Source organism: Sturnira hondurensis, unplaced genomic scaffold (genome assembly GCF_014824575.4).
Source record: "Sturnira hondurensis isolate 20B ecotype Veracruz unplaced genomic scaffold, ASM1482457v3 Scaffold0018725, whole genome shotgun sequence".
NCBI lineage: Eukaryota > Metazoa > Chordata > Mammalia > Chiroptera > Phyllostomidae > Sturnira > Sturnira hondurensis.
Genome location: NW_028091356.1, coordinates 1,495,940 through 1,523,325, shown reverse-complemented (window position 1 = coordinate 1,523,325; position 27,386 = coordinate 1,495,940). Strand labels below are relative to the sequence as shown.

General features: G+C 41.1%; 1 protein-coding gene across 1 annotated transcript in view; it reads left to right on the top strand.

Moving 5' to 3' along the window:
* The window catches only part of EIF2B3 (eukaryotic translation initiation factor 2B subunit gamma), a 114,576-nt gene that overhangs the window by 47,963 nt on the left and 39,227 nt on the right, over positions 1–27,386 (top strand). Inside the window, exon 5 of the mRNA XM_037069600.1 lies at positions 4,365–4,476. Coding sequence (XP_036925495.1) covers positions 4,365–4,476 — 112 coding nt within the window. The remainder of the gene's footprint in view (positions 1–4,364; positions 4,477–27,386) is intronic.

The window sequence follows — 27,386 nt, the reverse complement described above, 5'->3', positions numbered from 1 at the left end:
GGGTTTCTTTGGCTTCAGCCCCCTTCATTTTTCTCAGAGCTGTACTGCACAAAACAAACAAACAAACAAACAAAAAAGTCTTCTGCTCCTGCTTGGGCTTCTGCTTGATCTATTTTCTCTTCTCAATTCCCATTCTCTCCCCTGCCCATTTTTTCTAATTATATCCAACAGAAGTGACTTGAAATCCCTGCATATTCAAAACTGAAATTCTTGTGATTGAGTAAACAGTACACAGAAGTCAGTCCAAATGCGCCTAGAACCCGTCAGTCACAATGTCATACGTACAATAATAGGAGCATGTGCAAAATACAGGGAACAATTTCATATCTCAGTTACAGGAAAATACATTTTAAAACACGGTATTTGAAAAGAAGGAGGTAAGTAATTTACTTATGTGCAAACAGGGAAGTGGGTATGAAATCTGACCCCTGACCTAAAAAGGCATTACATTTTGGTGTAGTCATTGCATTTAGGATATAATATATGCAAAATCTATGCTAAGCCTTATTTGGGAAACAGAGATAATCTAGATTTGCTCCTAAGCTAAGATCCAGTGAATGGACCTAAATAGTTTTGTTATTTACCAGGTTTTTATATTCATTTGTGGCCTAATAGCATGTTGTAGATAGTTGCCCAAGATCACATCAGTGGTAAGTGGCAAAAACAGAACTTGAACCCATGACTTCTGACTCCATAGCCTGGGCTTCCTTTTTTTAAATTTAGTTTTCAATTTTACCAAGGCTTTATATGTCTGTACTTTAAAGAGTGATGCAATAATCCAAGACTCTTTCACAAGGATGTAATCAAGATGTCATCTAGAGCTGAGATCTCATCTGAAGGTTCAACTAGGAAAGGATTTCTCCTAAGCATACTTCTTTATTGGCAAAATTTTAATTCCCCAAGAATGGTTGGACTGAGAATCTCAGTTTCTAGCTAGTGGTTAGCTAGAAGCTGTCTTCATTTTTTTAAAAATCAGCCCTGGCATGTGTGACTCAGTGGATTGAGTGCCAGCCTGTGAACCAAAGGATCACCGGTTTGATTCCCAGTCAGGGAACATGTCTGGGTTGCAGGCCAGGTCCCCAGATGGGAATTTGTGAGAGGCAACCACATATTGATGTTTCTCTCCCTCCCTTCCCCTCTCTAAAAAGAAATAAATGTTTTTTAAAAAACAAAACAAAAAAAACCCTACTGCTTTCATTTCTTTTGGGTGCATATTGAAGATGGTATTGCTGGATCATATGGTTAATTTTATTTTTTTATTTTTTGAGGACCCACCATACTGTTTTCCCACCATACTGTACCATTTTACATTCTAGAACTTCCTTTAAGGGAAGAGGTGCAACACATTTTTTATCCTTTTAAGTCTACCATGTATACTGTTAGTTTTGATTTGTTCATATTTTGTTTGGAATCCTTGTATTTACATAAAAAGTGGAAATGCCTGTCATTTTCCTTTCTCATAACATCTTTGTCTAGTTGTGGCATCAGGATCATGCTGGTCTCAAAATGTGGTGGAATTCCCACTCCAAACATAACACCTGTCACAAGGGAGGCACCGAAAGATATTTATTAGTTGAATGAATGAATGGACAAGTACATGACTATAAAGGAAATAGGGGTGAAAGGAGAAAAATATTAATAGTTTAATATGACAGAATTTTTAAAAAATGGAACTTCATGGTTTTAACTGCTTTCTTAACCTTAGTTGTGTGGTCCTCCTTTATAGGATGAACATTCTCTTGTTACTTGCTCTGCTCTCAAAGTGGGATCACTTTGTTAAAGCAAAACAGAAACCTTTCCAAGTTCCTATAATTTGTATCATATTCTGAGGTCTCGGTTACTATGGTAGCTGCAACGAAGCAAATAGAAGTGGGACCTGAGAGTGAGGGGAATGTGACTGAAGTGCACCATAGCCGAAAAACTGACTTGTTGCAAGTTATTGCTCCCAGGACATTCAGTAACTCAAGGTTTTGTGGGCCTGAGGACTTGGACAGGGTAAGCACTACAGATCATATCCAAAAATAACATCTCTGTGTTTCTTTTTAAAATATTGGCTCGTAATCAGACCTTTGCAGACTTGATGTCCTCAAGTTTCCATGTAATGGATGAATGAATTGATATATATCAAAGCCACTCTGTGGCATTTGAAATTCTCTGCACTCTTTAGCTTTGATTGAAAATCTGTAAAACTTTTAAATTGGCATATTTACCCTTCCTTCTTTGGAGTTTACCAATCTTAGATTTTGAAAAAAATCACAACTTTTTATGATAGCTTCTTCCTATTCAGATTCAGACACTGGATATGATCAGATGACCAGAAACCATCTGAAGAAATGAATGCTTTAGCTGCGGAGCTAAACACATTATACACTTCAATAGTACATTTGGTTCTGGGTATAGAGGCCTGAAGCCGACAGGGAAGCATATTAGTTATATGGAAGTCATTGCCCGTCAGTAGAAGACAGATCAGTTCATCTTTAGAGATAATATTTTTCCTCAAGTTCAACTTTCACTTTCTCCTTCCAAAGAGGTATTAAATCATAGCTTTATTTGATTTTTGTGAAAATCAAGTAAGAGCATTATTACCTTATTTAGTCCTTATAACAAGCTTATGGTTATCCCCATTTTACAGATGAAACTGAGGAACAGAGAGGTTTAGTATCTTGCTTAAAAAGGTGGAACTAGTAAGTGGTGTTCATACCTGAGTGGTCTGGCCTCAAAGGCTCTCTTCTTAACTTACATGCTATGCTGCCTTTGTGAAAATGCTTTTGTTAGCTCTAGATAGAGACTGTGCAGTCTGAGCAGATTTTGTTGAGTGCCCAGAAATGGTTGCCTCTGAAGAGCTTACAATGTGGTTGGGGTAAAGAAATATAACCCAGGAAAGAGTAATAATAGGACAGCCTGCAAAATCACACCTCAAAATCACAGCCTGCAAAATCAGTCACAGCCATCAAAATCTCATCTGTCGGGTGACCGTACCTTTAGTGAATATGCACCTTGTTTTCTTTGAGTGTGCCCATAAACAGCATCAGATGTAGTGCATGGTAGACATGTAGTTAATGTTGGTTGAGTGTAGATATCCTTAAATAACGTTATTCCCATTTTCACAGTGAGCAGACCAAGGTGATTATTTGCAAAGAAAGAATTCCTTGTACTTTCTCTTTCTTTTTAAAAATTTTTTAAAAAATTTTTATTTCTTTATCTTTAGAGAGAGGGAAAGGGAAGGAGAAAGAGAGGAAGAGAAGCATCAATGTGAGAGAGAAGCAACTACTGGTTGCGTCTCACACGCCCTCAACAGGGGGCCTGGCTCTCAGAGCAGGCATGTGCCCTGACAGAGAATCAAACCAGTGACACCCAGCCCACTGAGCCACACCAGTCAGGGCTGTACTTTCTGTGCCATGCACTGGGCCTGTGATTCATCCACTTGGTTTCTTAACTGTCCCTTAGTCTCTTGACTGCCCCTCTTTTTAAAAATTTTTTTATTTTTTACAAATAAAAATTACATTTATTTAAGGTGTACAAGGTGATATTTTGGTATATGTAGACATTGTGAAGTGATTATCACAGTCAAACTATTTAACATGTCCATCACCTTAACTTTTTAAAAAATAATATCAAATTTATAAAATGGTTACAAGAATAGTATAAAGAACTTAGATATCCTCCACTCAAATTCCCAAATGTTAATACTTGCTGTATCATTCTCTTATAGTATATATTCAATACATACTATACGCATATACAGTGTACACATAATTATTATTTTTCTGAGCTATTTGAGAAAAAGGTGCAGGTATCATTCCCTTTGCCTTTAAAAACACAAATATATATCTTTTCCCCTCACCCTCCACCCCCTGCTCAAAATGGACAGTCCTTTGAAATAGGAAATTACATTGACATGAAACTTGGATCTCCGGAACTTATTCAAAATTCATAGTTTACCTAATAATATCCTTTAGAGCAATAAAAAAAATTTTTGGCCCTGTCTGGTGTAGCTCAGTGGATTGAGCGAGGGCCTTCGAATCAAGGAATAGAGGTTTGATTCCCAGTCAGGGCACATGCCTGGGTTGCGGACCAGTTCCCATCAGGGGACACATGAGAGGCAACCATACATTGATATTTCTCTCCCTCTCTCCTTCCCTTCCCCTCTAAAGATAAATAAATAAAAATTAAAAATAATAAAATCCCTTAAAAAATTTTTTTTGACTACCTGTCTTTTAAACATTGTCATGAGTGTGTGCTACACAAGACTCAGTCTTGTATTTGGTTCCGAGAGAAACATGAGCAGGTACCCTGTTCCCTGACACAGTCATACAAGCAGGGCAAGTGTCTTTGTTTGACTTTCCTTCTTCTGTGTGATTCAGTGGAGCAGCGTGACTTCATCGGAGTGGACAGCACAGGAAGGAGGCTGCTCTTTATGGTTAATGAAGCGGACTTGGATGAAGAGCTGATCATTAAGGGATCCATCCTGCAGAAGTAAGCCCTGGGGTTTTTTCTTCTTGGCAATTCTTCCTGTCTTAAAACAAAATAAAACCACCCAGTGGATGGGAAAGAGGGAATGAAAACTAGATTATACTGTGTGAAATTAACAAAAGTATGTGAATGTTTTCCCATGAGATAGAATAGAGGCTTTTCTCCACCACACAAGCTCAGCTTTTCCCGGTGTCTCTTCGTGCCAAGGTGGAGGCGAATCCTGCGCTGGAGCACGGCAGAGCGGCTGTGGGGAGACGGGGCGGGGGGGGGGGGGTAGGACTGCTCTTCCGACAGTGCTCTAGAGCTTCCTTTAAAAAATACATCGTGCTCAACTCACAGCATAAACTGCACTGTCTTAACCATTTTTAGTGGACATTGCAGTAGTGCTAGGTATATTCACACTGTTGTGAGACAGATCTCCACAACTTTGTCATTTTGCAATTTTAAAGTTCTGTATCTATTCAACAACTGTCCTTCTTCCCTCCTTAGCCCCTGGTAAATACCATTCAATTTCCTGTTTCTGTGGTTTTGACTACTTTAGATACTTCATATAAGTGGAATCGTAAAGTATTTGTCTTTTTGTGACCGACTTTCTTTACTTTGTATAAGTTCCTCAAGGTTCATCTATGTTGTAACATGTGTCAGAATTGCCTTCCTTTTTAAGGCTGCATAATATTCTGTGTATGTCTATACATTTTTTTAGTATTTTAAGTAATTTTTTTCATTTTTCAATTACAGTTGATGTGCAATAGTATATTAGTTTCAGGTGTACAACCCAGTGATTCGACATTTATGTAAGTTATGAAGTGATCACCCTGACAAACCTGGCACCCATCTGACACCGTACATAGTTATTGCAGTATTATTGGCTGTGTTCCCTATGCTGCACTTTACATCCCTGTGACTGTTCTGTACCTGCCAATTTGTACGTCTTAATCCCGTCACCTTCTTCACCCACTCCTCTAATGCCCCTCCCATCTGGCAACTGTCAAAATGTTCTCTGTATCTGTGAGTCTGTTTCTGTTCTGTTTGTCCATTAATCTTGTCTTTTAGATTCCATAGATGTAAGTGAAATAACCTGCCATTTGTCTTTCTCTGTCTGACATACTTCACTCAGCACAATACCTTCTAGGTCCATCCATGTTGTTGCAGACAGCAAGGTTTCTTTGATCTTTTTTTTTTAATTTTCTAGATTTCTTTTTTTTATATATATATTTTATTTATCTTTAGAGGGGAAGGGAAGGAGAGAGGAAGAGAAACATCAATGTATGGTTGCTTCTTGTGCATCCCCTGCCGGGAACTGGCCTGCAACCCAGGCATGTGCCCTGACTGGGAATCGAACTGCGATTGTCTGGTTCGCAGGCCCGCGCTCAATCCACTGAGCTACACCAGCCAGGGCTTCTTTGATCTTTTTTAATGGCCGAGTCATACATATTTTATTATATATGCACCACTTCTTCTTTGTCCATTTATCTACTGATGGACACTTAGGTGGCCTCCATATCCTGGTTATTGTAAATAATGCTGCAGTGAACATATGGGTGAATATGATTTAGCGTTTGGGTTTCTTCAGATAAATACACAGAAGTGGAGTTGTTGGGTCCTTCTTTGTCTCTTGTTATAGCCCTTGTTTTAAAGTCTGTTTTGCCTGGTATAAGTATTGCTACCCCATATACTTTTTTTAATTTCTATTTTCGTGGAATATCTTTTTCTGTTCCTTTACTCTCAGCCTGTGTGTGTCTTTTCATCTGAAGTGAGTCCCTTGTACACAGCATACGTAAGTGACTCATTCTGTTACCCAGGTAGTCACTGTATGTCTTTTGATTGGAGCATTTAATCCATTCTCATTTGCATATGTATTTATTGCCATTTTATTACTCATATTTTTTATCTTTTTTTCTTTAAGATTTTATTCATTTTTCAGAGAGAAGGCAAGGGAAGGAGAAAGAGAGGGAGAGAAACATTGATGTGCAAGAGAAACATCAATTGGCTGCCTCTCACACACCCCCAAACAGGACAGGACCTGGCCCATAACCCAGGCACGTGCCCTGACTGGGAATCAAACCAGCAACCCTTTGGTTCACAGGCCACTGAGACATACCACCCAGGGTATTGATCTTTTTTTCTTCTTCTTCTAACAGAAGACTCCTGAACTTTCTTATAATACAGTTGTGGTGGTGATGAACTCCTTTGGCTTTTTCTTTTTCTTTTTTAAGTATATTTTATTGATTATTGCTATTACACTTGTCCCATTTTTTTCTTCTTTATCATCCTCTACCTTGTACTCTACCTCTCTTCAGCATTCCCCTCCGTAGTTCATGTCCATGGGTCGTACACGTGAGTTCTTCGGCTTCTCCATTTCCTATATTATTCCTAACCTCCCCCTGTCTATTTTGTACCGACCAGTTATGCTTTTTATTCCCTGTACCTTTTCCCTCATTCTCCCGCACCCCCTCCCTGATGATAACCCTCCATGTGATCTTCATTTCTGTGATTCTGTTCCTCTTCTTGTTGTTTGCATAGTTTGTTTTTATTTTGTTTTAGGTTCAGTTGGTTTTTTTTTAATATATTTTATTGATTATGCTATTACATTTGTCCTATTTTCCTCCCTTTATTCCCCTCCACCCTGCACCTGCCCTCTCACCAGCATTGCTCCACCTTAGGTCGTGTCCATGGGCCGTACGTATAAGTTCCTTGGCTTCTCGGTTCCTTATACTATTCTTGGCCTCCCCCTGTCTACTTTATCCCTACCATTAATGCTTCTTATTCCCTGTACCTTTTGCCCCATTCTCCCCTCTCCACGTGATCTCTATTTCTGTGATTCTGTTCCTGTTCTAGTTGTTTGCTTTGTTTTTGTTTTGTTTTGCCTTAGGGTCAGTTGTTGATAGTTGTGAGTTTGCTATCATTTTACTGTTTATAATTTTGATCCTCTTCTTTTTCTTAGTTCAAGTCCCTTGAATATTTCATATAATAAGGGTTTGGTGATGATGAACTCCTTTAACTTGACCTTATCTGGGAAGCACTTTATCTACCCTTCCATTCTAAATGATAGTTTTGCGGGATAGACTAATTTTGGATGTAGATTCTTGCCTTTCATGACTTTGGATACTTCTTTCCAGCCCCTTCTTGCCTGTAAGGTTTCTTTTGAGAAATCAAGTAATAGGCTTCTGGGAACTCCTTTGTAGGTAACTGTCTCCTTTTCTCTCGCTGCCTTTAAGATTCTGTCTTTATCTTTAACCTTAGGTAATTTAATTATGATGTGTCTTGGTGTACTCCTCTTTGGGTCTAACTTCTTTGGGACTCTCTGTGCTTCCTGGACTTATATGTCTATTTCCTTTGCCAGATTGGAGTTTTTCTGTAACGAAGTTTTTCTTCATTACTTTTTCAAATAAGTTTTCGATTTCTTGCTCTTCCTTTTCTCCTTCTGGCACTTCTATGATTCAGATGTTGGAACATTTAAAGTTGTCTCAAAGGTTCCTAAGCTTCTCCTCATTTTTTAAAATTGTTTCTTCATTCTGTTCCAGCTGAATGTTTATTTCTTCCTTTTGTTCCAAGTCATTGATTTGAATCTCGGTTTTCTTCTCTTCACTGTTGATTTCCATTGATTTGAGTCCTAGTTCCCTTCCCTTCACTGTTGGTTTCCTATATATTTTTCTTTATTTCACTTTGTATAGCCAGCCTTCACCTCTTCCTTTATTTTACTGCCATACTCAATCATTTCTGTGAGCGTTGTGATTACTCGTGTTTTGAACTCTGCGTCTGATAAATTGGCTGTCTCCTCCTCTTGCTTAGTTATTTTTCAGGAGTTTTTATCTGTTCTTTCATTTGGACCATATTTCTTTTGTCTTGTCACACCTGTTATATTCTAAGAGGTGGAGCCTCAGGTATTCTCCAGGGTGGAGCAACTCACCTCACTACATTGTGATGCTTATATGGGGGAGGGGTCAGAGAAGGAAGAATAGCACTTGCTTGGCTCTTGCCCCGCTTTCAAGAGACTGGCACTTTCTCCCGCTGCCACAACCCCCACAGATTTTTATAGCCAGAGGTTCTGAGGCTTTATTTTTGTCTGCACTAGAACTCTAGGTTGTTTAGTCTGTCTCACCCCCCCCAGGTTGTTCCTCCTGGTTTATTCACACATGAATGTCGGACCACCCCATCTGCCAGCTGCCACCTTGCCATGTGTCCTCTAAGCCCAGGCTACCCATCTCTGACCCTCCTGCCAGTCTGAATGAATATTTCTTCTTTAACTCCTTGCTTGTCAGACTTCCATACAGTTCGATTTTGTGGCAGTTCTGGTTGTTTTTTGTTTTTAAATTGGTTGTTTCCTTCTTTTGGTTGTGCAAGGAGGCGAAGCATATCTACCTACGCCTCCATCTTAGCCAGTCCTGTGGCATTTTCATGTCCGAGAAGCTCTTTATCTGCCCTTTGATCCTAAATGATAGCCTTGCTGGGTAGAATAATTTTGATTGTAGGTTGTTGCTTTTCATCACTTGGAATATTTCCTGATCATCTCTTATGTCCTGCAGTTTCTGTTGAGAAATCAGCTGACAGCCTTACTGCGAGCTCCATTGTAGGTCACTTACTGCTTTTAAGATTCTTTGTCTTTAACCTTTGGTATTTTAATTCTGATGTGTCTCCATGTGGGCCTCACTGCGTCCATCCTGTTTGGGACTCACTGCACTTCCTGAACTTACATATATATTTCCTTTACTGGGTTAGGGAAGTTTGCCATTGTTTTTTTTACATAGGTCTTCAGTTTTTTGCTTTCTCTCTTCTCCTCCCAGCTCCTCCAAGATATGAATGTTGATACACTTGAACTTCTCCCAGAGGCTCCTTACACTATCCTAATTTTATTGGATTCTTTTTTTCTCTTTACCATTCATTCTGATTGTATATTTTCTGCTTCTTTGTCTTTCAAATTGCTGATTTGATCCTCTGCTTCATCTTATCTATTGTTGACTCCTCATAATGTATTCTTCATTTTAGTTACTGTATTCTTCATTTTTGACTGGTTCTTTTCTGTTTTCTAACTCCACTTTTATGTTTCCTGTCTCTTTGTTGAAGCTCTCACTGAGATCATTAAGCATCCTTATAATTGGTGTTTTGAACTCTATATCTGGTAGAAAGCTTGTCTCTAGTTGTTTATTTCTTTTTCTGGAGTTTTATTCTGTTCTTTCATTTGAGACATGTTTGTTTGTCTCCTCATTTTGGCTGCCTCCCCGTGTTTGTTTCTCTGTATTAGGTAGAGCTGCTGTATACATCTCCTGGTCTTGGTAGAGCCGCCTTATGTGGCACAGCATCTCCAGTTGTCAAGCTGGGCACTCCAGGTGCACCCCCTGTGTGAGCTGTGTGCACCCTCCTGTTGTAGTTGAGCCTTGATTGCTGTTGGCACATCAATGGGAAAGATTTATCCCCAGGCTGATTGGCTGTGAGGACTTGCCATGACCACAGCAGAGGTTATACTGTGCAGGGGCCTGCCCCACAGAGCAAGACTTACTTCAGCAGGGCTCTGGTGCCTGATGAGTCTACCTCTTGAGGGTTTCTCATGGAAGTGATTGTGTGGTGGTCCACCATGGTCTAAAGCTGTCAACCAGGTGTGAGCTGGCTCTGGGGCCTCCTAGGAGGTGCAGGCCAAGGTCAACTGCCACCTGTGCTCTGCTTGGGGCCACTCAGCATGAGCTATAAAGTGATCTGTAGTTGGCTGCCCTTTGTGCTGGGCTGGAAGTAGCTGAGAGAGGCTAAGCTGCAAACCAAGGTCAGCTGCCCCTAGTACCATGCCTGGGGCTGCTTAGCAAGAGCTACAGAGCATGCCAAAGCCAGATCCTGCTTGTGAACCTTTGAGAGATTTCAGAATAACCTGCAACACAAGCCAAGACATGTCATTTATATGGAAAAGCCACGGAAACAGCTTTACGGGGAGTGGCAGGCAGCACAAGTGGAGTGGGGTGGGGGTCTCAGGGAATCACCCAGATGGGGAGAACAGTGTTAGCCAGGTTGATGGAGACTCAGATATGGTGCCTGCCTGCCTGTGCTGTTGAGAAATGGCTGGCAAAGGAAGAATGCAAGTACTACATTTACCTACCCCATCAGCAGCACTTCTGACTGGGAGAAAGCCACCTCTCCAGCCCTGGCCCTGAAGCCAGAAAATTCAGTGCCTCTTTTATGTGCTTTTTGAGCTGCTACTCCAGCACTGGAGCTCAGAGCAAGTGAGTTTGAGTATGTCTGTGCACAGGCCTTTTAAGAGGAACACAGGGGATTTCAGCAGCTCTCTGTCTCACTTAGTCACAATCACCACTGGTTTTCATAGCCAGAAGTTACGAGGGCTTGTCTTCCCAGCACAGGAACTCTGGGCCTGGGGTCCTGGTGTGGGGCTGGGACTCCTCACTCCTCAGGGGGGCCCTCTGTGGCCAAGATATCCCTCCCAGTTTTTAACCACAATGTGTGGGTGTGGGACCAGCCTGTTCCGCATCTCTGTCTCTCCTGCTAGTCTCAATACAGATTCTTCTGTGTATCTTTAATTATAGGACTTCTGTTCAACTAGATTTTAGATGGTTCTCAACGATGGTTGTTTTGTAGTTTAGCTGTTATTTTGATGTGGTTATGGGAGGATGCAAGTACTGCATTTACCTACTCCATCATTTTTTAATTATCTATGCATTCATTGGTTGACTCTAGTATGTGCCCTGATTGGGGATCAAACCCACAACCTTGGCATATCGGCACAATGCTCTAACCAACTGCTACCCAACCAGGTTCTTACTCCACCGTCTTGACTGGAAACTTGTACAGCGTTTTCCTTATTTATTTATCTGTTGATGGACATTTGAGTTACTTATACTTCTTGGTACTGTGAATAATGCTGCAGTGAACATGGTGTTCAAACATCCCTTTGAGATCCTGCTTTGAGTTCTTCTGGGTATATTTCTAGGAGTGCGATTGTTGGATCATATAATAGTTCTATTTGAAATTTTTTAGGAAACTCCATACTGTTTTCTATAGTAGTTGTACCATTTTCTACTCTTGCCAACAGTACAGAAGGGCTCTAGTTTCTCCACATCATCACCCAGACTTTTATTTTCTGTTTTTTGAACATTTTATTTTATTTTTTTACACAAAGGGGAAAGGAAGGAGAGAGGGAAAGAAACATCAATGTGTGGTTGCCTCTTGAGTGCCCCCCCACTGGGGACCTGGCCTGCAACCCAGACATGTGCCCTGACTGGGAATCAAACCAGCGACCCTTTGGTTCACAGGCCAGTGCTCAATCCTCTGAGCCACACCAGCCAGGACTATTTTTTATTTTTTTAATAGGCAGTGCAGTCACATTTTCTCCATCAGCACTTACTGAGTGCTTGCCCAGTGTAGACTTTTTTTTTTCATCAGAAGCTGCCATACTCAAAGAGTTTTACTGGCTGATGCAGATAGATAGGAATGCCTAATAAATGTTTAAAGCTTGGATGAAATGAATGTGAGAGGAGTAAGTTGGGACAGAAAAATACCTTACTTTTTATTTTTGCTACCAGCACAACCGAGGTAGAAGACATGTTTCAGAGGATATATTTTATTTATTTATTTATTTTGTTGTTGTTGTTTTAATATATATTTTATTGATTATGCCATAACAGTTGTCCCATTCCCCCCTTCACTCCCCTCCACCCTACACATCCCTCCCCCACCATTCCCCACCCTTTCGTTCATGTCCATGTGTCACAAGTCCTTTAGAGTCTGTATTTCCCATAGTATTCCTGCCCTCCCCCCGGCTATTTTCTACCTACCATCTATGCTACTTATTTTCTGTATCATCTCCCCCCTTCTCCTCCCACTCCCCTGTTGCTAACCCTCCATGTGATCTCTCCATTTCTATGTTTCCGCTCCCAATCTAGCTGTCCTCTTAGTTTGCTTTTGTTTTAGGTGTGGTTGTTAATGACTGTGAGTTTGCTGTCCTTTCACTGTTCATATTTTTATCTTCTTTTTCTTAGATAAGTCCCTTTAACATTTCATATCATAAGGGCTTGGTGATGATGAACTCTTTGAAGTTGACCTTATCTGAGAAGCACTTTATCTGCCCTTCCATTCTAAATGAAAGCTTTGCTGGATAGAGCAATCTTGGCTGTAGGTCTTTGGATTTCATGACTTGGAATACTTCTTTCCAGTCCCTTCTTGCCTGTAAGGTCTCTCTTGAGAAATCAGCTGACAGTCTGATGGGAACTCCTTTGTAGGTGACTGTCTCCTTGTCTCTTGCTGCTTTTAGAATTCTTTCCTTCTTTTTAATCTTGGCTACTGTAATTATGATGTGCCTTGGTGTGTTCCTTCTTGGGTCCAACTTGTTTGGGACTCTCTGAGCTTCCTGAACTTCCTGGAAGTCTATTTCCTTTTCCAGACTGGGGAAGTTCTCCTTTATTATTTGTTCAAATAAGTTTTCCACTCGTGGCTGTTCCTCTTCCTCTTCTGGTACTCCTATAATTCGTATGTTGGAATGTTTAAAGATGTCCTGGAGGTTCCTAAGCCTCTTCTCATTTTTTTTGAATTCTTGTTTCTTCTTTCTTTTCTGTTTGGTTGTTTCTTTCTTCCTTCTGGTCCCTTCCCTTGATTTGAGTCCCAGTTTTCTTCCCATCACTATTGGTTTCCTGTGCATTTCCCTTCATTTCAATCAGTTTAGCCTCCATATGTTCCTCTAATTTGTGGCTAAAATCAACCAATTCTGTGAGCATCCTGATCACCAGTATTTTGAACTGTGCATCTGAAAGGTTGGCTATTTCTTGGTCACTTAGAATTATAGGCTCTGGGGCTTTGAGCTGTTCTTGAGTCATAATGTTTTGGTCTGTTCGCACCTGTTATGTGTGAGGGGCGGAGCCTTAGGTGTACTCGAGGGCCGGGCGACCCAGTTGCTGGGTTGTGACACTGTACGTGGGGGTGGGGTCAGAGAGGGGGGAAAAATGGCATTTTGCTCCACTCCACTCTCTCTCAGATTTCTGTCCCCTCTGCAGGTTCTCACAAACAAATTGGGCCCCTCTGGTGCCGGTTCCTGGGTATGTGGGCCCATGTACTCTCCAGGACCCTGTGGGTCTCTCCAATGAACACTCTGTGGGCCTGGGAGCCTCTCCCAGCCCCTCGACCCCAAGAAAGTCTTTTCAGTTGGTGCTTTCAGGCTCTAATTCCTGTCGCTGGGGCCCTAGCCTGAGTGGACTGTCTACTGTTCACTCCTTGGCTTGGTTTATCTCCTCGCGAATGTGTGCCCACAGTCAGCCAGCTGCCCTGCGACCTCACTGGGTCCGCCTGTCACCACCCCACGCTTGGGATCCACCAACCACCTCCGCCTCCGCTCCTGGGTCAGTAGGACCAAAAGGTCTTTCCAGCCCGACCCTGCTCCGTCCGCCACTGCCTCCGCCCCTCTTACCGGTCTGGCTGAGTGGTTCATTGTTGTCGGACTTCTGTACAGTTCAATTTTCACTGTTTTGGCTGCATTTTTGTTTCTAAAACTTAGCTGTCTTTAAATTTAGTTGTGGGAGGGGGCAGAGTGTTTCCACCTACACCTCCATCTTGGCCGGAAGTTCTCAGAGGATATATTTTAATGAAAAGGAAGTTAAACTAGCTTCCACTGGCCCCATTACCTACCCCTGTGGATTAGACTTCTCTATTAGAGCCTTGGTGATTTCATCTGTAAAAGTAGATTTAATTGACCAAGAAAAGTAGACATTATTATTGTTGTTGCTAAACAAATAAACAACTCGTGAAAAACACACACATAAAATCACTTCCAGATTAAAATGTCCTCTTCAGATTGCATCACAGAACTTTCAGCTGCTGGTTCTGAATAAAGTGTGAAAAGTAAATTAGTAAGAACACTGACAGAAATTTCAACAGCAGTAAACAAAGTAGGACAATTAAATGTAATAAAGCATAAAATGTGGTGACCAAGAGAAGGAATAAGATTGTATATAGTAACAGGAAGGAATAAAGTTAAGCTCCCATCTCCACCCCAGCACCACTCCCAGAAGCCACACTAACATATCACTGAAACCCTGCAAATTCTCACTAGTAGCTCTGCAGCTGGAAAGAAACCTTTGTCTGACCTGAGTCTTTGTCTTCTGACTGAAAGGCAGTGGGAAAGCTGCTGGCGAGTAAGTGATGAAGCAGGGAAAATGAACTTTAGGCTGACTATGTAACAGAAACAAAAGATCTACACCTAAACAGCGAATAGGTAAAATAATGCAAAGCTGGAGACTTATCCCTTCATCTGAATGGAAAATAACCTTAATCATGTGGGATGGAATAAGAATATATAACAGAATCTCAGGAAAGAGGAACCTCTAACAAAGACTGTGCCATACCGTCAATGTGTTGACCAGGTCCCTTCCATCTCTCCCACTTGCATCATTCCCTGCAGCCATAGAAAAGTCCTTATAATACATAATAACTAGCACTCATATGATGGTGGTCTCAGATACAGGAGACAAGAGTTCATCTATATTATATCAGAACAAATGGAACAAGTATGAACAAAACCAAAAGAATGAGAATGTCCCTGTGCAAACACAGAGCAAACAAAATGGAAGCAAGAGGAATGCTCTGCAAAAAAGCAAGGAACCTATCCTGAAAAAAACAACTCAGTGAATAGAATTTCTTCACAAGTGTGGAACTCTGCAACTATAAAATAATTTATTAAAATGTGGATTTAATAAGTAAAATTTCAGTAATGAGATAACAAAAAAATGAGATGAGAGTATCTAGAACTAAAAATAGAGGCCTAATAACTTAATTACAGAAATAACAAATTTTAAAATAACAAATAACAGAATAATAGACACCACTAGAAATTATAAAGGAAAGGTTTGAGATATTCACTGATTTCAGTGAAAAACAAAATGATTCAAAGTTACAGAAAATCTGATTGAAAGAAAAGACAAGGATAATTCAATATCAGTAATGTCTCTGCAATAGAGAACTGACCCTGTGGCCAAAAGATGTATTCAAAGATATACAAATGTCTTGGTAAAGTAATTTAAGGATTTTAATTTAAAGAAAGAAGAACTAGTAAATTTGATCACTTCTGAAACCCACTAAAACAACAGTAAAGGGGTTTTATTTATTTATTATTTTTAATTGATTTTAGATCGAGAGAAGAAGGGGGAGAGAGAGGGAAATGTCAGTTTGTTGCTTCACTTACTTGTGCATTCACCAGTTGACGCTTGTATGGAATTTTCACGTATTGGGATGACACTCTAACCAACTGAACTATCTGGCCAGGGAAAGGGATTTTAGGAAGCTATAAATCCAGAAGGCTGAAGGAGATGAAAAAGGAAAGAGCAGCAACCAAAGTTTGGAAGGAGAACAGGACGACGGAACATGCCTGAGAAAGCTGAGCGCTGAGCCAACAGAGAGGGAAGCCAAGATGCAGCGCGATGTGCGCTGCAGAACCCGTGTGGGGCAGGGTTGGGCAGCACCAGAGCACACCTGAAAGTGAGGCTAAAAGTGGGACTACTCGAAAGCTTGTCCAAAAAGTCGATCTTCAGATTTCTTCCTTCAAACCCCACAACTCTAGCAAGAGACTGGAGATTAACGTCAGAAAAGGGTAAAATAGAGGATCTCTGGACCAGAACACTGGACGTAGATGAGGTTGGAGGTACCACGCAAAAAATGAGGGTTAATCCAACCTTATGTTCTGAGGTCCTAGGTGTCCTTCTCCCATGTGGCTCCTAAATACGAGCAGCCAGGACTACTTGTCAAGCAAGGACAGAAGACAATTCTCTGTGGTATCAGACAGTCCAAGAGAAAAGACCTAAAGATACAGACATTTCAACATTAAATTTCAAAGTTGAAAAAGCCCACCACATGTTCAGTGCTCCCAGTCACATATTCATTGTGCCACTGAAACCTGGACCCCCAAAAATGCAAGAAATACCAGACCTAGAAGCCAGAACAAATAAACAGGAAAAACAAAACAACAACAGATTAGTTGGGAAAAAAATCAACTTGGCCCTTGCGGATGTGTCTATTAGTTGCAGCATCGTCCTGTATGACAAAAGGTTGCAGGTTCGATCTCCACTGGGGGTACATGTAAGAGACAACCAATCAATGTTTCTCTTTCTCTCTCTCTTTCTCTCTCTCTCTCTCTCTCTCTCTCTCTCTCTCTCTCTCTCTCTCTCTCTCTCTCTCTCTCCCCCGCCTCCCCCTCTTCCTCTCTCACTAAAAATGTTTTAATCAACTTCAGGGGAAACATGTTATGTAAAGAGAAAAAATGTCAAAATAAGTAACATTCAGAAAGATTTATTATTAATATTTGAGCCAGCTGAGTTCCACTATTTTAGGAGTTAGGAATACAGCAGTGAACAAAATGCAGCGAAACACTTGCTCTCATTGAGAGATGAGAGAATATTTCATTCATGAACCCAAAAGCAGAGTGTTATCTTTTAAAAGGAGCATTTAAAGAGCCAGAAATGCTGATTCTAAAATGCATTTAGGTTCGAAGAAATTTCTTGAAATTTTTTTCATAAAGCAGAATAAAACAACAAATTGATGAAAAATAGAGAAATGATAAGAAAATTAAAGGAGCAGTCAAGGAGGTCTAACAGAAGATTCTAAAAAGAGAGAACAGAAAATGAAGGGGGAAGATACCAGTCAAATCATCTGAAAAAATTCTCAGAATGAAAGAAGCTGGGTTTTCAGACTGAAAGAAACAGTGCCCAACAAAACACATAAAAAGAAATATACCAAGGTTGTCATTTTAAAATATAACTCTTATAACAAAGAGAAGATCCTATGAGCTTCTAGATGGCAGGGGGGAATATGATGTATTAAGGAATTAAAATAGATTTGAACTTTTTAAAGACTGTATGTATTTATTTTTAGAGTAGGGAAGGGAGGGAGAAAGAGAGGAAGAGAAACATCAATGTGTGGTTGCCTCTCACATGCCCTCTATTGGGGACCTGGCCCGAAACCCAGACATGTGCCCTGACTGGGTTCAAACCAGCAACCCTTTGGTTCACAGGCTGGCACTCAATCCATTGAGCCACACTAGGCAGGGCAGCTTTGCACTTAATAGCAACACTAGAAACTATAAAACAATGGGAGGAACACTTTCAAAATTCTCAAATCTGTATCTAGTCAAACTATCAGTCAAATAGGAGAATAGGCTAAGAACTTTTTCAGACATTTGCTTTCCATGCATCTGTTTCAGAAAGCTCCAAGAGGATACATAACACCAAAACTCTGGCATAAACTAAGAAAGGGAAAGACATAGGATGTAGGAAAAAGAATCCTCGGGATGACGATGAAGGCAGGGTACAGGATAGCACCTGTGCACCCAGGATACATATATGCACCCAGATAAGATTGGAACAGATCACAAAGCTATAGGAACAGTTTCTTCAAGATGATCATATTTCTTCTGATGAAAATGAAAAAATATTTGATGTGTCTCAGTACTTGAGAGGAGTTTTAAGCACTTGGTGGTTATTTGGGGAGTGAATTATTGATAATTATCTATTAGAAAACTATGAAATGAGAAGACAGTAATGCCAAGCCAAATAACAAAAATATGCAGGAAAAAACCTAATCATTAGTTACTGAAATGACTCAGCTGTTACTAATGTGTATATATACAGAATAATGTAATCACCAACTCAATCTGACCAGAATTATGATATAATTACTTTGGTGTAATGGAAGGGAAGGTCAGTGTGTTGGAGGCATGAGGGGAAAAAGAGATAAACTTCCTCTTTCATAATAGCTAGTAACTAAAGCTAAAGTCATAATAACTTAAACTTTGATTATTAGGCTAACCAAAATAATGAAACAATAATACTAGGGAGGTAGACGTTACAAAGCATGGATGTATGTGGTAAGGTCAAGGATGTAATGAAAGAAAGTCAAATCCTCATCTTCTGTAGTGGAAAATCAGCAAGTTATATCCGAAGTGGTAAACCTGAGAAATATCATTGTAAGAATGATTAGTCATTTATATACCAAATGGATCTGCTAAAAGAATTTGAGCCCTGGCTGGAGTGGCTCAGTAGATTGAGCGCTGGCCTGTGAACTGAAAGGTTGCCGGTTCAATTCCCAGCTAGGGCACCTGCCTGGGTTGTGGGCCAGGTCTCCTTTTGGGGGCAAACGAGGCAACCAATCATTGTTTCTCTCATACATCAATGTTCTCTCTCTTTCTCTTTCTCCTTCTCCTCTCTCTGAAAATAAATAAAACCTTAAAAAAAGAGAGAGGATTGAAATTGGGTGCTTCTGGGTAACAAAATGGGGAGAAGAGGGAATGGAGGACTGAAAGTTTTCATTGTAAGCCTCGAGACACTGCTTACTAGTGCATATGTAACTTCAGTTTCATTTTTAGAATTAAAAAAGACATAATACAATAAAATCTCCTGAACCAAATAAAAATCTACACATTTTAAGAGTATAGTATATTCTAAGAAAATCTGGCCACATGTATCCTAGTTAACTTACTAAACTTTAGGGATAAAAAAAGAATTTTTCAAGCATCCAGAGGCAAAAAGCTAATCACATGGGAAGAATAGTCCTTTACAGCATTCATGAACAGGAATGATATCACAGAGTTCTCAGGAACTAGCACTGAAGAATGTTATAAATGATGAAGACATCATTCAGACATGTGGGGGGGGAAAGGAAGACTTTCTCAAACATGAAGGACGCAAGAGTATGGCATCTCTGAGACCTAACTGGGGAAAGAGAAAAAAAGAGACTTGACGATGAAGGCAGAATAGGATCAAAATAAAGAATTCAGTAACAGAGAAACCATAATAGTCATGCAACAAATGTGATCTTTCTTATTAAAAAAGAAAAAAAAACTCAAATACTTACTCTGAAGCAGTACCAGTTAATTAATTCTGGAAAGTGGAATTAATTTGCCACTGCCTGGTAAAGCAACTTTTCTTGCCTTTGGAGGAATCATTCTTTCAATTGTAGAAACAAACTGCCTGGATGATTAGTTTGTTTCCTTTTTCTGAAAGCACATCTGCTGCGTTGGCCTCTGCATGCGTAAATACTGTGGGTGTCATCTAATAACACTTGTGCCTCTTGCAAATCCTGACTGAGCATGTGCCAAAGATGTATATCCGTTCAGTCAGAGTCTTTCCAGCTTTACTCTAATATCAGCATTGACTTCTTGCCTGTGCTTCTCTCAAGACCAATAGTTTTCAACACTGGGGAGTATTTCTTTTTCTCAACACTGGTTGAGCCCCATCCCTAGAGATTCTTATTTAATCGGTCTGTCATCATACAGGCATTTGTTAGAGTTTTTAAATTGATTATGCTATTATAGTTGTCCCAGTTTTACCCCCTTTGCCTCCTTCCACCCAGCAATCCCCACTCCCTCCAGTGATCCCACCCGCTTTGTTCATGTCCGTAGGTCATGCATATAAGTTCTTTAGCAATTCCATTTCATATACTTGCTCCTTGCACCCCCCTGCCTATTCTGTAACTACCAATGTGTGCTTCTTAATACCCTCACCTTTTTCTCCATTCCCCCTTCCCCCTCCCAACTGGCCACCATCCCAATGTTCTCCAGATCTATGATTCTGTTTCTGTTCTACTTGTTTGCTTAGTTTGTTTTTAGGTTCAGTTGTTGATAATTATATACTTATTACCATTTTAATGCTCATTGTTTTGATCTTCTTTTTCTTAAATAAGTCCCTTCAACATTTCATATAATAATGGTTTGGTGATGATAAACTCCTATAGCTATAACTTGTCTGGGAAGCACTTTATATGCCCTTTGGTTCTAAACGATAGCTTTGCTGGACAGAGTAATCTTGTTGCAAGGACCTATAAGCAAGGTTGTAGGCCCTTGCTTTTCATGACTTTGAATATTTCTTGCCAATCCTTTGTAGCCTTCAAAGTTACTTTTGAGAAATCAGCTGACCATCTTATGGAAGCTACCCTGTTGGTAACTAACTGCTTTTGGTGGTTTTAAGATTCTCTCTTTATCTTTAACTTTTAGCATTTTAATTATGCAGTGTCTTGGTGTGGTCCTCTTTATGTCCATCTTGTTTGGGACTCTGTTTCCTGGACTTGCATGTCTATTTCTGTCACCAAATTAGGGAATTTTTCTTTTTTTGTTGTTTTTTTGTTTTTTATATATATATTTTATTGATTATACCATTACAGTTGTTCTATTCCCCCCCTTCATTCCCCTCCACCCTACACACTCCCTCCCCCACCATTCTCCCCCCCCTTAGTTTATAACCACGTGTCTCAAGTTCCTTAGATTCTATATTTCCCCCACTATTCTTGCCCTCCCCCCTATCTATTTTCTACCTCCTATCTATGCTATTTTCTGTACCTTCTCCCCCCTTCTCCTCCTCCCTCTCCCCTGTTGATAACCCTCCACGTGATCTTCATTTCTATGGTTCCACTCCTGATCTAGCTGTCCTCTTGGTTTGCTTTTGTTTTAGGCATGGTTGTTAATAACTGTGAGTTTGCTGTCCTTTCATTGTTCATATTTTTCATCTTCTTTTTCTTATATAAGTCTCTTTAACATTTCATATCATAAGAGCTTGGTGATGATGAACTCTTTGAAGTTGACCTTATCTGAGAAGCACTTTATCTGTCCTTCCATTCTAAATGAAAGCTTTGCTGGATAAAGCAATCTTGGCTGTAGGTCTTTGGATTTCATGACTTGGAATACTTCTTTCCAGCCCCTTCTTGCCTGTAAGGTCTCTTTTGAGAAATCCGCTGACAGTCTGATGGGTACTCCTTTGTAGGTGACTGTCCCCTTATCCCTTGCTGCTTCTAGGATTCTCTCCTTCATTTTAGTCTTGGCTAATGTAATTATGATGTGCCTTGGTGTGTTCCTTCTTGGGTCCAACTTCTTTGGGACTCTCTGAGCTTCCTGGATTTCCTGGAAGTCTATTTCCTTTGCCAGACTGGGGAAGTTCTCCTTTATTATTTGTTCAAATAAGTTTTCCACTCGTGGCTGTTTCTTTCCCCCTTCTGGTACCCCTATAATTCGGATGTTGGAATGTTTAAAGATGTCCTGGAGGTTCCTAAGCCTCTCCTCATTTTTTTGAATTCTCATTTCTTCATTCCTTTCTGGTTGGATGTTTCGTTCTTCCTTCTGGTCCATTCCATTGATTTGAGTCCCAGTTTCCTTTCCATCACTATTGGTTTCCTGTGCATCTCCCTTCATTTCAATTAGTTTAGCCTTCATATGTTCCTCTAATTTGTGACTATAATCAACCAGTTCTGTGAGCATCCTGATAAACAGTGTCTTGAACTGTGCTTCTGAGAGGCTGGCAATTTCTTGGTCACTTAGAGTTATTGGCTCTGGGACTTTGAGTTCTTCTTGTGCCATCTTTTGGGCTGTTTGTGCCTGTTACATAGCAGGATCGGAGCCCTAGGTGTTCACCACAGCAGGGCAACTCAGTGGCTGGGTTGTGACGCTGTATGTGGGGGCGGGGTCAAAGAGGAGCAATGGCGGTCCCGTCTGCCGCCTCCCACCTTGGCCCCCACAGGTGGCTGGTGCTGCAGCTGCCACCATCACCTGGGCCTGCGCGCGTTTTGTCCCACTGCACGCGAGTGCACCACTGCCATCAGCCCTCCACCACTGGGTTCGCCCCCTGGGGCCTTCGTGGTCCGTCTCACTGTGCACGAATGTGCGACCGCAGTCAGTCTGCCCCACACCCTGACTGGGTCCGGTCTACTTGTGCGCCTGGGTCTGGGGATCTTTTCTGCCCAACCCTGCTCTGCTGCTGGCTCCGCCCCTCTTACTGTCCCAGTTGAACGGTTCGTTGTAGTCGGACTTCCGTATAATTCAATTTTCTGTTCTTTATCTGTGTCTTTGTTCTCCAAACCTTTGTTGTATTCAAACTTGGTTGTGGGAGAAGGCACAGTGTTTCCACCTATGCCTCCATCTTGGCGGAAGTGCCGGGAAGTTTTCTTTTATTAGTTTTTCAAATAGGTTCCCCTGGGACTCAAATCAATGATTTGAAAAAGAAGGAAGAAATAAACATTCAACTGGAACAGAATGAAGAAACTAGAATTCAAACATATGAGGAGAGGCTTAGGAACCTCTGAGACAACTTTAAATGTTCCAACATCTGAATCATAGAAGTGCCAGAAGGAGAAAAGGAAGAGCAAGAAATCGAAAACTTAGTTGGAGATATAATGAAGGAGAACTTCCCCAATCTGGTAAAAGAAATAGACATACAAGTCCAGGAAATTCAGAGTCCCAAAGAAGTTAGACCCAGAGAGGAGTACACCAAGACACATCATAATTAGATTACCCAAGATTAAAGATAAGGAGAGAATCTTAAAAGCAGCAAGTGAAAAGAGGACAATTACCTACAAAGGAATGCCCATAAGGCTATTATCTGATTTCTCAAAAGAAACCTTACAGGCAAGAAGGGGCTGGAAAGAAGTATCCAAAGTCATGAAAGGCAAGAATCTACATCCAAAATTAGTCTATCCCGCAAAACTATCATTTAGAATGGAAGGGTAGATAAAGTGCTTCCCAGATAAGGTCAAGTTAAAGGAGTTCATCATCACCAAGCCCTTATTGTATGAAATGTTCAAGGGACTTATCTAAGAGAAAGAAGAGGATCAAAATTATGAACAGTATAATGACAACAAACTCACAACTATCAACAACTGACCCTAAGGTGAAACAAACTAAGCAAATGACTAGAACAGGAACAGAATCACAGAAATAGAGATCACGTGGAGGGTTATCAGTGGGAAGTGGGAGAGGGAAGAATGGGGTGAAAGGTACAGGGAATAGAAGCTTAATTGGTAGGTCCAAAATAAATGGGAGGTTAAGAATAGTACAGGAAATGGAGAAGCCAAAGAACTTATATGTAGCACCTACAAACATGAACTAAGGGCCAGGGAATGCTGGAGGGAAGGGATGGTACAGGCAGAGGAGAATAAAAGGGAGGGGAAAAAATGGGACAACTGTAAGTGCATAATCAATAAAATATACTTTAAAGAAAAACAAGTTTCCAATTTCTTACTCTTTCTGGCACCCCTATGATGTGAATGCTGGTGTGCTTTCAATTTTCCCTGAGGCTCTTTACACTATCCTTGATTGTTTGGGATTCTTTTTTCTTCTTGCTGTACTGATTGGTTGTCTCTTGCTTCCTTATGTTCCAAACCATTGATTTGATTCTCAGTTCATCAACACCACTGTTAATTCCCTGTAAATTGTTTTTTGTTTCAGTTAGTGTCTCCTTAATTTTTGATTGGGTCATTTTTATGGTGTTGACATACACATTAAGTTCCTTGAGCACGCTTATAACGAGTATTTTGAACTCCACATCTGATAGATTACTCATCTCCATTTCCTTTAGTTCTGTTCCTGGAGTTTTATTCTCTTCTTTCATTTGGGCCATACTTCTTTGTTTCTTTGTTTTGACAGCCTCCCTGTGTTTGTTTCTATGTGTTAGGTAGAGCTACTTTGACTCCCTGTCTTGGTAGCGTGGTCTAATATGATAGGTGTCCTATGGGGTCCAGTGGCACAGCCTCCCCTATCCTCCCGGCTGGGAGCTTGAGGTGCATCCTCCATATGAGCTGAGTAGCTCCTCCTCTTGTGGTTGAATCTTGATTGCTGTCAGCAGGTCAATAGGAGGTGTTTACCCAGGTCAATCAGGTAGTAGGTCTGGCTGAGACCCCTGGCCACCTGCCACCTCCCTCCATGGTTTGTGGAGGTGGTTGGGTAATGGTGCTCCGCTGTGGTCTGTAACTGTCCTCTGGGTGTACCATTTCTGGAGCTTTCTGGGCGGTGCAGGCCAACATCAGCCTCCACCCATGTGCTGTCTGGAGCCTCCTGTCATAAGCTATAAAGTCATCTGCAGATGCCTGCTGCTAGTGCCGGGCCTGGGTTCACTCAGCAAGAGGTATAGGTGGCTGGCCTCAGCTGTTGCTTTTTGAGCGAATTTAGGAAGGTCTGAAGCCTGCGCCTAGCCCAGCCATTCATAGGGAAAAGCCACTGTTCCCAGTTTGGGTGGGCCCATAAGTTTAATGGGTTGGAGCCTTAGGTAATCATCAGGGCAGGGCTTACCTTGTGAGTCAAGCTGATGCAGTCTAAGATATATTGCTGCTTGACTGTGGCTCTGTGTGGGGAAGGGCTCAGAAAAGGAACAATGCCTCCATCTGCAGTTCTGTCTGGAAGCTGTCCTCAGCTCTCATCCTGATGCGAGACACTTCAGTTCTCCCGTATATGCCATTGGTGTCCTTCAAGGTGCCGCCCTGGTGCTGGAGCCCCACAGGAGTGAGTCTGAGTAATTCTGAACTGATTCTGAGAAACCCGCAGTTTGTTCTGCCGACCCAACCTTGCTGGTTTTTACAGCCAAATGTTATGTTCCAGGACTTATCTTCCTGCCACTGGAACCCTAGGCTGAGTGGTCTGGTGTGGGGCTGGGATCCTTGCCCCAGAGACATCCCTCTGTTTTATATCCACCACACATGGGCTTGGGCCCAGCCTGTTCCGTGTCTCCGCCCCCCGGCCCTCCCACCCATCTGGATGAATGTGGTTTCTTTAATTCCTTCGTCACTGGACTTCATACAGCTCGATTTTCTGACAGTTTTGAGTGACATTTGTTCTGTATTTGAGCTATAATTGTGCTGTGGTTGTGCAAGGAAGTGAGCCACGTTTACCTACACCTCCAAATTGACTGGAAGTCTGGTCTGACATAGTATAGGCATTTTTAAAAAGCTCCTTGGGTGATTCTATTGTACCAAGATTGAAAACCATTTCAGTAAATACTCCTGTTCAACTTCTCAGAGTTTGTAGTCCAATAGTGCTGCTCCGTGTATTTGATAAAGAGATAGCCACCTGTTTTATCAGAGTGTCAAGGAACTTTCCAGCTCTTCAGGGGTAAATGGAAGCAATAATAAAAGTGGATCCAGCACCTGAAACTGCTGCTTGAGCTCTGATTCTCATTCTCTAGGGGCTGCCGGCCATGTCCATCAGGGAAGGTGAGGGCTCCAACTAGTGCAGGCAACTCCTGTCTGATACCATACTTATACTTGCAGGACCAAGTAAACCTTCGAGAACTCAAATGGCAGCCCAGTAGGTTTGTGTGTTACAGTCAGGCCTAATGATGTGGTTACCATCTGAGCACTGAAGGCCTAGTGATTCTGGGGAATCAAATGACAAGAGTACTTAGTTGACTGTCTCTCTTACATTGGGCCCAAGAGACTGTGGCATAATCTAAGCATCTCAAGATCCTTACTTCCTGTACCACTCTGTACCCCAGCCTCCAGGTTGGAAATGTCATTTTGTCTTTCAATGTTGTTGCTTTGTGTTTGGGGCTGCAAGCAAGCTCCTAAGTTCTCAAGAGAGGTATTTATAAATTCAAGTCATATTTGTCTTCCTGATAAATTCTGGAAAATATACTGAGTTCTTGATATCTCTGGTGTCAGAGAACTATGGGGTCAACTGCCATTTCATGTCAATGGAGCATTCCCTGTATTCTTACGGTTCCGCTCTGAGTGCTGTCACAATAAAGCTCTTCCCTACGATGAAGTCAAGCCTCGGGGATGTTAGGGTTTTCTCCTTTCACTCAGGTGGTCGTGGCCCTCAGAGGAGCCTGCTTTTCCTAGGACATCAAGAAAGGATGATGGTGGTGGTGGTGACGGTGCTAACAGAAGCTGTCATTTTTCAAATTTTGTGCCAGGCATTGTGTTAAAGGCTAAAGCCTTTATTGTAATCTTTACAATAACCTTATGAAGTAGACACTATTATATGCCACTTTACAGAAGAAGAAATTGAATGAGGATTTAGTTAGAAATAAGAATCCCAGCAAATATTTGTTGAATGAATGAATGGGAAGTGACCTAGTGACCAGCTGTGATTTAGGGTCTGTAATGTAGGTCTTTGGCACTTTGTGATGAGTGTTAGGGTATAGGACAGGGATTGGCAAACTCTTTCCATAAAGGGTAAATAGAAAATATTTTAGACTTTGCAGACCATATAGTCTCTGCTGCATTTATTTAACCCTGCGGTTATAGCACAAAAGCATCTTTAGATATGTTACAAATGAGTGTGACTGTGTTCCAGTAAAACTTTATCTATGAAGAAAGGCAGCAGGGCCATCCAGCCAAAAGGCTGTAGTTTGCTATCCCACTGAAATTCTTCCCCGCCCCGACTGCAGAAAGAGCAGCTCTGATGGGACCTTGTCAACACAGCTTGTTTCTTACAGCCATCAGGATATAGCTGACTGGATCTGGAATTAATTTGGAGAAAAAAGTAAGGGTTTTATTATGAATTTTTTCTTTTTTTTTCTAAATCCATTGATCGAAATCAGATTTTCAGAAGCAGAGGGTTTATTTGTGGTTTACAAGAGCTCCCCATAAGATGCAAGTAAATAATATCTCTTAATGTATTGAAAAGATGTTATTTGTAGGTATTTTACAATCATAGTATGCCACAGTTAGAAGGTCATTTAGTTCAGTCCCTTATGCTTCAGATAATAATACTGAAAGCCGAGTAAGAGGGGTCTGTTCCATATTGTGTATCCAGTTAGAGACAGAGCTGGGCCTTTCCCATTAGTTCACACTTCCTACTGTTCAGGAACACATTGTTCAACTGGCAAATGTCTATCAAGTTCCCCCCTCTGATCACACCGCTCTTGTAGTATTTAAGGGGATACTTGATGCAGGAAACTGTATCAAAGAGTTCATTATTAGCCTTGGTGGAAGATAATATTATGCATACAAAGATTAACAAACAATAACAAAAACGTGAGGATACGGAACAATTATGGCCAACAGTTCTCAAACTTCAGTAGAGGTATTGATCTCTAAGGACTGAGGTGGTCAGGAAAATTAGTAGAATAATTTGAACTTGAAGGATGGATTTGGATCAGATATGGAGAGAGACATGGGAAGCTGAATACTGTGCGGGGAGAATGCTGTGAGCAAAGTGTGGAGACAGAGTGTGCAAGACTTGTTCA